Source organism: Culex pipiens, chromosome 3 (genome assembly GCF_016801865.2).
Source record: "Culex pipiens pallens isolate TS chromosome 3, TS_CPP_V2, whole genome shotgun sequence".
Classification (NCBI taxonomy): Eukaryota; Metazoa; Arthropoda; class Insecta; order Diptera; family Culicidae; genus Culex; species Culex pipiens.
In genome coordinates this window covers 80440239-80452452 of record NC_068939.1, presented here as the reverse complement: position 1 = coordinate 80452452, position 12214 = coordinate 80440239, and the positions used below count along the sequence as shown (strand labels likewise).

At 40.8% G+C, this 12214-nt stretch overlaps 1 protein-coding gene across 7 annotated transcripts in view; it reads left to right on the top strand.

The window, feature by feature from the left end:
- Positions 1-12214, top strand: part of LOC120414214 (axotactin) — a 105981-nt gene that overhangs the window by 82756 nt on the left and 11011 nt on the right. For all 7 annotated transcript variants that reach the window (XM_039575315.2, XM_039575313.2, XM_039575317.2 and 4 more), the window contains 3 exons: positions 4903-5334; positions 5461-5661; positions 5761-6372. In XM_039575315.2, the coding sequence (XP_039431249.1) occupies positions 4903-5334; positions 5461-5661; positions 5761-6372 (1245 nt within the window). The remainder of the gene's footprint in view (positions 1-4902; positions 5335-5460; positions 5662-5760; positions 6373-12214) is intronic.

Here is a 12214-nt window from a genome sequence, read left to right as displayed (position 1 = left end):
TTGATACTCCAAACTATTTTTCTCTAAAAGCTCAATTAATTACCTCCCATTTGCGTCCTAGAGAGCTTAAATCGGTTTTAATGTGGTTTAGCGAAAATCGTCGAAAAATGCCATTTTTTGTCCACCCTAATACGGTGTAGGTCACCCTAAGGGCCAAACTATAAAATACGAGTTTTATTATTTCGGCCAAGGAACACCCAATCCAATTTTGAGCCCGATCGCACAAATTATTTTTTCGAATCATGCTATTTTCGTGGGGAATTGTTGTTTGTTTAACAAAGGCAAGAGAAATTTTTTGATTCATAGACATATGGGACCATCCATAAACCACGTGGACACTTTAGGGGGGGGGGGGGGTATGGCGATTGTCCACGCTCCATACAAAAAAGATTTTTTTTGTATGGACAATTGTCCACGAAGGGGGGGGGGGGTTCGAGATTCCCAAAAAAGTGTCCACGTGGTTTATGGATGGTCCCATATGGGGTTTGCATCATATAGTTTTTAGGCTGAAAACTTCAACAAACTGGTCAAAACTGGTCAAAATCTTATTTTTATTTTTTCAAAAAGTTTCAATCATTAGTTTTCAAAAAAAACTCTGTTTTAACATGTTTTTTTTTCAAAAAAATACATCGAAAATTTACAAAAACTTAAAATATTTTTAAATTAGGGTATTTGTCCCTATTTTGGGCCTAGTACCTATTTTGGGTCCACCACACTCAGCGTCAAGGCGTTCATCGCTCAGCACACGAATAAGAGCCGTCCCCCGAATCTCCAACCACCGGCAATATGTTTTTATTGGTGGGTTGCACAATCCCGTTGCAAAAACAATCACTAAACTGCCACCAAATCAATATAATAACTGATTAAAGTCTCTCGAAGAGAATGTCTCTATTTTCAGTCCATTTGACACTTCTACAAATTGTGACAGTGTGTGTGCGCTTTTCACAAGTTACAGTATTTCTTGCATATTACGGGCTTGTTGTTTGGCTACGCAACAATTGTTTAATTATGTTTAAAACTCGTAAAGAATGATATAAATCATGTCCAAGCTAATTATGCACTTAATGCAAGTGAAATCAATCATTCTAATGTTTATTTGTGGCTTAAAACATCACAATGATTTAGCATATTTGTCGATCGAATTTGTGCGGTTGTACTGTACGAGCTGGGGCTGAACCGTACGTCAAAAAAGTTCGCCACGTGCTTCGAGATTTCAACCAATCAGAAGGTAGGCCGAAAATCTACACAAGGAAGTTCGTATGCTAGGAGCAATATCCCCAAAATAGGAGCAAAAGTGTTTTAGTTTTTCATGCTTTTACAGCGATATAAGGTATTTTTATCAAAATGTTGATAATGTACGAGCTTAAGCATTAAACAACCAACTTATTCTTGTAAAACAAACTAGGCTGCCAATAGCAGCCTATGAGAATACATCAAATTAAAAGTGCGCTCTGCTTAGTAGGCCCAAAATAGGAATCTATGACATTTCCCCGAAACCCACATTCCCGAAAAGACATTTCCCCGAATGTCACATCTCCGAAAAGACACTTTCCCGAAATGTCATTTACCCGAAAATCATTTCCCCGAACAATCCATTTCCCCGAATGGCCACATCCCCGAATGGCGACTTCCCCTAAAAACCATTTTCCCGAATGGCCACTTCCCCTAATTTTCCACATCCCTGAAAATCATTTTCCCGAATGACCATATCCCCGAACGGCCATTTCCCCGAACGCCACTTCCCCGAACCCGGTCAGGCGGGCATGCCCGTTGCCCAGAACCGCGCGCGCCTGACCGGGTTCGGGGAAGTAGCGATCGATGAAGTATCATGCACAATTAAACGTTCAAAAAATTCCGAGTTTGCGGAGTTAAAGAATTTGAACTCCGGATTCTGAGATTTAGTTACTCCAACTGCCTTTCAAAAAGAACTGACTCCACCGAATCCAACAAAAACTCCGACTATGACAAATGATGTAGAGAATGAGAACATCTTGAACGGAGTACATATTTATGATGAACAAATCTAAATGGCAGCGTGCCGCTTAATACAGTTGCCTATTTTTCACAATTCGTCGCTGTCGTGCTCGCTTGTCGTACGTCGAATTTGAGCCAAATTGAGTTAAGAACGCCATTTTGTGCAGCTCACAATGCCTCATCTTTTGACCTACACAGAAACCCTAAATTCGATTTCAGTCCTGAGATATTCAATAAAAACCGACTTGACACACCCGGAAAATTGATGTAAGTGCGACAACTGGCCAAAGGGATTTCAGGTCAGAATGCGTTTGACACAAGTAAGAGCTCGACTACCGTAAACATTTGTAAGGGACTATCCACAAACCACGTGGACACTTTTTTGGAAATCCAAACCCCCCCCCCCCCCCCCCCTCATGGACAATCAGGGTTGCCAGGTTGCCAGATAAACCTGGGAATGCCAGATTTTTCAAGTGACAGCCAGAATAAAGATTCATCTTTCTCTGTGTCAGATAATGACAGATTTTGTCAGATTTTTTAAGATTATGCCCGTTTTGAACAACTTTCTGATTAAAATGAACGAATGTAATTGAAAATCTTAAAATATAGAATGTGTTTTCTTGAAGGAAATGTAAGTAAAACATTTTTGAGGTCATAAAATCAGTTTAATCATCTGAATTCTACAAACTTTTGAATCAAACCATATCCTACCTCCACTTCACCATTCAGAAATGTCAGATTTTTGACTGCCAGATTTTTCCAGATTTTTATTCGATACTTTGCCAGATTTTTCAAATTTTGACCTGGTATCCCTGTGGACAATTGTCCATGCAGAAAAAAAAATCGTATGGATCGTGGACAATCGCCATACGCCCCCACCCCAAAAGTGTCCACGTGGTTTATGGATGGTCCCTGAATATAGCTCGGGACCTCGGCAACCAAATTTAACCAAAGTTCAGGACAAAGCATAGATTGGTCAACCAATCTGTTTGTTATTGTTTTCATTGCGTGCTCTATTTTTCGATTATTCAAGGTCAAACATTAAAACGTGTTTTTCTCGGAACGTCAAAAACGACATACGACAAGATAGCAAGACAGCGTCGATTTGATACATTGATCATTCCACAAAAAATACATTTAGTTTAAAATCAAAATACAGTCCAGAATCCTTATCACGTGGATACCTATCGTGGTTTATAAATTGCCTTCTACGGTTATTTGTTTGTTTTTTTTTCATATTTAAAAACACACGTAGGAGAATTTAATATTAAGGTTTATTAAATTTTATATCTAGGTTATCATCAGGAACAATTTAATTTTTGGGGAAGTTACCATTCGGGTATATATAAATTCGGGAAAACGACAGTTCGGGTAAATGACATTCGGGGATATGGAATTTTCGGGAAAATGATTTTCGGGGATAACACATTCGGGAAAGTGGGATTCGGGGATAAGGGATAAAACCCAAAAAAATGTTTGCAGCAGTCTAAACAGTATTTAATCTTTCGTCATTCCTTCGGGTCACCCTGAAAATGTATATTTAATATCGTTTAGATATATTTTCATGGAAAACAATATCTAGTCAATTTGTAACATGTTTTTTTACGAGAATCATCTGTATTTTTAATTTTCAAAATAATATTTTAATTCAAATACATAATTTTGTAGCCAACGATGACCAAAAAATATTCAATATTTTATTTCTTGAGCAAAACTACTGAAAAAGGGGATATTTTACTATACTTATTTAGAATAGTAACGAGTTTACGTTTTCCTGATCATAACCATTAGGACAGATTCTTAAAATGAGATTTTTTTATATTTTAACACGGTCCGCAAAATCGGGGGGCAAAAAAATTTTTGTTTTTGTTTTTCAAAAAACTTCGAAATGTTAATGGTCGAAATGGTTAAGTCGAATAAACTGAAATCAATTTGAAATATATTTTTTTCCTGCGTAAATTAACATAATTGGCATTTTTAGGGTCGTTAAACAACATTTAGAATTTTTGTGGAATTTCGGAGTACAATACTAAGATACTTTGAAAACTAATTATTGTAGAACAACTAACACATTTTAAACACTTTTTTGGATTAAAATGTTGCCATCATGGCTAGTAGTTTCATTTTTGTTCGGCCCCTTCTCGACTTTGGGCAGAGTCGAGGGACATAAACTTCAAAAAATATCTACAACGGCCTAATTTAAAATAGTTTTTCCAAAGGAAGCGCACCATTTATTAAAAGTTAATAACCATGCGTCTCCACAAAAAAAAATACATCATTCCACTTCAATCCTACGCAAAAAAAGTACAACTGGATCGAGTGTAAACCAAGAGGTGCTATTGGTACAATCTAATCAGATTTTCCCTTTTTACTTTACCCTAATGTTTCAGTTTTTTGTGAATTTCTTGAAAAATCTCCTTCGATTACAAGTACTGATCCTTTTTTTCTGAAATGACCCATCGTCTTAAAATTTTTCTACGAAATTTAATATACAAAAATCAAGCAAGAAAATTCCACTTCCTGTTACAATTTAGGTAATGTCCGCTTTTCTCACAAAAGTGCAATCAAAATTACTGTGCACCTGCACGCAAGTTATCCAACAGCATTTAGTTTTATCGTAATCATCATCAACAGGACACAGCACCGGCAGCGCACGTTTCGCTACGCTCAATTAATCTTAATCCTGGAGCTCATTGTTTGTGCTAAACTCGCCCCGTCCTTGCCGTCGTGAATCGCAATCAATTGAAGTTTCTTCCGCGGAGCGCACTCCTTTAATGATTGTCATTTGTCTTGTGTTCTTTGGCAATTGGCGCACAGTTGGAAATGTTTCCTGAATTCGAAATTTTGATCCTCTTGAATTTTATTGTCGTGTTGAAGTTAATTTAAAAAGACATTTTTTTTAATGAATTAACTTTTTGTTCTGTGCAGATGTCAACGAGGACGCGCTGACGTTCATCGCGCGCGAGTCCTACCTGAAGCGCAACTACATCAGCGACACCGAGGAGGAACGCGTCGAGCGGGAGAAGCTGCTGGGCATATTAAATTCTTCGCTGCTCATAAATCTGCGCACCTACGACAAGCACGCGTTCGTGCTGTACGCCAACGATCACCACAACAACTTCATCCATCTGTACCTGACGAACGCCAACCAGGTGGTGTATCTGTACAACCACGGCAGCGATATCGTCAACCTGACGCTGGAACACCCGGCGTTGCATGCCGGGCGCAGCATCCAGGTCGCCATCGTACGGACGGAAACGAACACGACGCTGTACGTGAACGAGCGGAACGTAACGATTGAGCGGGGCTTCCTGCTGCTCGATGAGTACTCGAACAAACCGTGGACCAATCCGGAGATGGGTGAGTGATTTGGTTTGTTAGACACCATGCGTCTCCATGAAATAGTTCATGCAATTCTTATGCAACAATTTGCTGCAATGTGCTAATGAAATTTTTCTTCTACTTTCATGCTTTCCACTCCACCAGAGGTCCTGTCCCCGCACCGACCGCCAGCCCGCCCCACCGAGTACTTCCAGTTCAACATCGGTGGGTACGACCCGGCGAACCTGCTCCGCCCCAACCCGGACGTCGAAGAGCTGCAGGGCTACATCGGGTGCATCCGAGGACTCAAGATTGGCGACCACCTGATTTCGCTCAAGAACATGTCGCTGCAGAACAACGCCCACGGTGAGTTGCAAAGCTCATAAAAAGTTCCCATCTCGTGAACTCTATTATTCAAGAGATAAAACGTTTTAATTTCGCCACTTTCTCCCACTCAACAAACAGTGACAAACGGCGTGCTGGACGACTGCCAGATGAAGTGCGACGCGGAACCGTGCAAGAACGGTGGCATCTGCACGGAAAACTTTGTCAAACAGGAGAGCACCTGCAACTGCGAGCACACCAGCTTCCTCGGTGAGTTCTGCTCGGAGGAGAAGGGTGCCAGCTTCAGCGGCGAGGCGACCCTGCAGCGGAAGATGGTCCTGGCGGAACGGGTTGACCGGGTGCGCCTCCAACTGGCCTTCTCGAGCAATGACATGCGCCGGGCGAACCGGGTCATGTTGCTGCTCCAGTCGAAGAACGACCGCAGCTACTACCTGATGGTGGCCATCACCCAGGACAACCATCTGCACATCGAGGAGGACCGCGAGGGCGCCACCTACGAGGCCCGTATCGAGCAGAACTTTATGGACGACGCTCGGCATTCGATCTACTACTCGCGGAACGGAGACGACAGCTCACTGCTCGTTGACCGCGTGGAGATTCCAATCAAACAGACGCAGTCGAAAGCGCTCGTCCAGGTGCAGGACCCCGGGGCGAACCACGTCCAGGTCGGTGGGGTCAACACGACGGATCCGCGCTTTGCCGTGTACAAGAGCTACGACGGGTGCTTGTCGAGTAAGTTGGGGGAAATTTAATCAAATGCCAGCGGGGCATGTGATTTGGAAGGCATGGCTTTGCGGGAAACTTTGCATTTAATTATGATTGCAGTTACGAATCGTCGCCGAAGATGAATCACTGAAAACTTTAACTTAATTGAGTAACATTATGTTCTATACTGACAGGTATTATTGAGTTTTATTTTTGTAATTTGACAAATCATCAGCTGTGTGCTATCTTGTGACAACGACCATTTAGCACTTTTCGAGAAAATCGATTTTTAAAGTTTGATGATACATATTTTCAAAACTATGAATGATAGAGCCAAACTTTTTAGAGCAATTGGTTCGTATACTATCGCTTAACAAACGCTCCAAGTTTCAACTTATTTGGTTACACCAGTTAAAAGATACAGTAAATTATGTAATCAAAAATCTGAAAAGCACGTGTCACAAGTGTGTTTCGAAAGTAAAATTGTACTACGTGTCACAAGTGTGCACAGAATTCCCATACAAACTAAAATAAGCTTAAATCAATAGTTTAACCGACTTAATCAGTATATTTTCAAAAATAAAAGATTGCATTGCCTTCAGAAAGTGTGTATCAAAATAAATTTGTGAAAAACAAGACAAATTTTCCACATTTTCCAACAACATGTATGACGTGTCACAAGTGTGCACGATCATTTTGATGATAAATTGGTCTATGTCACAAGTGTGTATTTCGATATCCGGGAAACGGAAGCGAGTTTCCAAAATCGGGTTAAAGCATCTTGTAGTGTTTGTTAAGTATAGCAAAACGTCATCATTAACTAATTTTCGACCAAAATGGTCTATGTCACAAGATAGCACACAGCTGACGAAATATAAAAAAATGATTCATTTTTTTGTCCATTAAGCTGCCGTTCTACGCATAATTGTCCCATGTCATTTTTTGACGATTTTGACTTTTTGACATTTTCAAGTTTAGTTTAACGTATACTTTAAGATAAACACAAAAAATCTAGTACTTTGTTCGGAAACTCATTGAAAACAATATCAAATCTGTTTGTCCCATCGTTGTACTTCTACGTATAATTGTCCCACCAAGTATTTTATTTCACTAAATCATTAGTTTGACGGAGTATTGTGTCTTGTTTAACTGTTGTATACCAAGAAGATAACTAGTAAGAGTGATAAACTGCTAACTGGGATGATTAGGGACTTATGGGGTGAATAGAGACACACGGGACAATGCGTAGAAACACTAAAAACGGTCGAATAATTTAAAGCGCGTTTTTCTCAGTTGCACTTTTTGCCCATGGGACAGTTATGCGTAGAACGGCAGTAAGACCGTCTCAAATATTTTTTTAAAGTTTATGTCCCTCGACTCTGTCCAAAGTCAAGGGGGGGAGGAAAAGAAATTAAAAAAAACATAAAAATTGAAATTGCAACCCAATGGTTACAATATTTCAATGAATAAAGTGTTCAAAAATGCATTTTACACCTGCCCAGTCGTTTTGCAATCTTTAGTTTTCAAAATATCAAAACATTGATGAATTTTTTTTTCTTCACCAAAAAAATATTTTTTGCAGTACTGTACAACGGAACTTCACAAAAATTCAATATAGTGTTGATCGATCCAAGACATGATAAACATGATTTTTTTTCAATTCAATTAGTTTTTATTAGTAAATAATCAATTCACAATTTCGTAATTCTTATAACCTAATAGAGTTTTGGAGTTCCTTTCAACTATGATTTGAACTATAATTCATTTTGATGTAATTGGATATTCTAACAATGGATTTGGCAAGAGAAGGAAAAATTAAAAAAAAAAAACCTTCTAGATTTACTAAGGAAAAGGATAGAAATAGAAAAGCTTAAAACTAAATCACAGTATGTTTTGTCCATTGACGTCGAAAACTTTGCTACACAAGGCAGCTTATCCATTGTAGATGTACTTCATCATCAGCTCACTGAGAGCTTGGAATTGTTCTGCCTTGTTCCGGCAGGCACGGAAGCGCGTGAGCATCTCTCCAGCAAGAGCGAAAAACTCGGGAAGCGTGAAGAGGTCATCTCCGGTGACGTCTGCTTGTCCCGGTGAAGTACCACTCCCAGAAGCGGCTACTCTAGCGTACGAACCTCCCCAACCGGGAGGGAACGCTGGGTTGGTCGATGGAACCGCTCCGCCGCCAGCTGCTGCAGCGTTCGAGCTCGATGTCTTTGGAGGTTGGCGGGACGCTGGCGCTTTCTTCTTCTTTTCCTGCTCCTCGAGGTACTTTTTCCGCGCGGCACAGCCACGGAAATTCGCCGTGTGGTTTCCACCACAGTTCGCACACTTGACGCGCGCTTTGTGCTGCTGGGCGTTTTCCCCCAGCTGGTCTTTCCGCGGAAGATTGCACCTTTCGGTGAAGTGGGTCTCACCGCACTTTACGCACCGGGGTGGAAGGTTGCAATTTCTGGATCCGTGTCCGAATTTCTGACAGCGGTGGCATTGAGCTGCGTCGGCCGGATTCTTCGTATAGAATCGCCACGTCACAAAGAAGCCGTCCAGTGCTTTGATCCGCCGTAGGTCCTGGATTTTGACGGACCCGCGATCGAAGTACAGGAGGTACAAGGTGTACGTACCTGTCACCGTAGTCGATTTTGAGAGCACCTTTATCTCTCGAGGCTTTACCTTGACGCCCGTCAGGTGTTCTTCCAGGTCGGAGATCGGGCGGTCCGGATATCCCTGAAGGACGATCTTCACTGGGACCTTCTCTGCAGGATCAAATGTGAAGAATTTGAAGTTTCGCAACTTCAACTTCTTCACCACCAAGTCGAAATGCAGCTTCTTGTGGGTAATCACTTGCACAGAAGTTTTGCTGATTTTGAGACAATATTGGAGTCCCTCAAGCAACTCGTCAACATCGTCAGCCAACGTATCCAAAACAAAAATTGGAGGTGGACGTCGTTCCTTCGGAGAGTTACACTTTTTCTGCTTTCCTTGCTTGCGCGCAAGTTCATCATCATCATCGTCGTCGCCAGTACTGCTGCTGTCACTGGCGGTGTTGTTTTCTTCTCCACTCAGCATCTCAAATTCGTTGCTGGTGGGAACGTTGGAAGTGGTTGTTGTCGTAGTGCTGGTGGACTGCTGCTGCTGCTGCTGCTGGCCGGAAGTGCTCCCGGATGCCCGGGTGGATTGTCTCGTCCGTACTGGGGACTCACGTGAACGGTATGACACGTGTAATAGCGATTCATCGATGACGTCACTGGGCACGCTCCCGTGCGCGATGGCGGTCGATGCAGCGTTGGTGTGTTTACCTTTCTGCACTCTGCCGGTAGATGAGCTTCGCGGGTTTTTCGAGGCCGCACTCGAACTGCCACGGCCACGGCCGGCCCTTGGCATGCTGGAGCAGCAAACTCGCGGGTAAACACGGTTAATTACGGCGAAAAAATCGAAAAGTTTGAGGAGCTCCGAACAGTTGACTGTTGCTGGCTGGTGTTGCCAGTCCCGATGAAACATGATTTTAAACGCAGGAAAATGCATTCCAAATCAAGTTTTAGATTGTTTTGAGTTCATTAGGCTTCTTTTCCATTAAAATTTTGAAGTTTAAAAAAAATGCCCCTGATTTTTCGGACCGATTTTGAAGGGAAAGGGGGGGGGGGCATAAACTTTGAATTATTGAGCGATTTCAAAATTTGCATTTTGCAATTCATTATTTTTATTAGGTCCTTTTCGGTGCTGGGACCTTGTAAGGACCGAGTCGGCTTTTGTAATTGCATTTCACTTAAGAGCGAGTCCACGAGCAAAGCATACCCATCTCGCATCGACCTCACCAATCTGCCTGAAATTTTCAGGGGTTGTTTGTACATATAAAACTAGCATCTGGCCAAAATATGAGCACTCTAGGTCAACAAGAAGTGGGGCAAATCGGGACACAAAGTTTGAAGGTTCAAAAACGTCAAAAATCTTAAAAATGCTATAACTTTGGCAAAATTCAATATAATTTCAAAATTCAAAATGCATCTGAAAGGGCTTAAAAAATGCAACAAAATGCAGGGAGAAGCATCCCAATTGATTAAATTTAAAGGGAGTTATTGGCATTTTAGTGAAAAAATAGCATAATTTACAAACTCAAATAAAAAAGTGTTCCATCCAGATATCAACTCGGTTCGACCTGCAGCTTGTAGGGGACATCTGGGACTACCATCTGAGACTGAGAACGCTTTGGGTAAGGCAGTTTAACATATTAAATAGACACTTTTACTTTTTGTGATTTTTTTGGTTGTACATTTTTGCTCGGGGGACCCCTTAGATCCCATTTTCTGGTGATAATTTTATCATATTCGTGTTTCTGAGACAATTTCACAATAGAAACATGCACAAAAATGTTTATTTTCATCCATTTTAACCCTTTAAAAATGAAAGTTAAAAAAATTAAGAAGCTGCATTTTTTCTGGTGTCATCTAGTATCCTTGGAAACGAACTTGATTTTCAATAAATGTGAATCGAAGATTTTTTTTAACTTTCATTTTTAAAGGGTTAAAATGGATGAAAATAAACATTTTTGTGCATGTTTCTATTGTGAAATTGTCTCAGAAACACGAATATGATAAAATTATCACCAGAAAATGGGATCTAAGGGGTCCCCCGAGCAAAAATGTACAACCAAAAAATTCACAAAAAGTAAAAGTGTCTATTTAATATGTTAAACTGCCTTACCCAAAGCGTTCTCAGTCTCAGATGGTAGTCCCAGATGTCCCCTACAAGCTGCAGGTCGAACCGAGTTGATATCTGGATGGAACACTTTTTTATTTGAGTTTGAAAATTATGCTATTTTTTCACTAAAATGCCAATAACTCCCTTTAAATTTAATCAATTGGGATGCTTCTCCCTGCATTTTGTTGCATTTTTTAAGCCCTTTCAGATGCATTTTGAATTTAGAAATTATATTGAATTTTGCCAAAGTTTTAGCATTTGTAAGATTTTTGACGTTTTTGAACCTTCAAACTTTGTGTCCCGATTTGCCCCACTTCTTGTTGACTTAGAGTGCTCATATTTTGGCCAGATGCTAGTTTTATATGTACAAACAACCCCTGAAAATTTCAGGCAGATTGGTTAGATCCAAACGACGTCCCATACAAAGGGGTATGCCCTGTTCGTGGACTCGCTCTTAAAGCTAAGAGTAATTACAGAGGATCTTGTATGTAAATGTTAGTGGGAGGGGAGCCGATTACCCGCGGCCTACTCGGGGTTAGTTGGGAAGGGATTGATGTTAAAAGACAAAAAAGCACACGGAAAAAAAAATTCCGATTTTTTTTTTACTTTTTATCACTAAAACAGGCGTGCCCAACCTACGGCCCGCGGGCCGGATCCTGCCCTCGACAGCTTTTGAAAATTAGGGGGAGAGGGGTAATATGCACCCCCTAAGGGAAAACTGTGATTTCTCAACCATTACAGCATTACTTTGGAAGAATTTTGTTCGATGTTCTAAAACAACTATTATTCTTCGTCATCCATGTGAAAAAAGTCTTAAAAACCTCGAAATTGTTCGAAAATATCAAATTTCTAAAAACATTTTTGATTCATTTCAAACAACCATGCGGGGCAATATGCACCGCAACATTGGGGCAAAATGCACTACAACAACGGGGCAAAATGCACCACAACATGGGGAAAAATGCACCGGGTAAAATCAATTTTCACTAGTCACCACTAGATGACACCGCTGTTTTTACAAAGGAGCTTCACAGCAGTGCATTTTGCCCCGACCACGCTTTTTGCAGAAAATTTAATTAAAAGTGCATTTTTTGATGTTTTTGGACTCATGTTTTTACAGAATAATGAAGATTATGGCAAAAACTATATACTTACAATATCAAAAAATGCTTTTTAT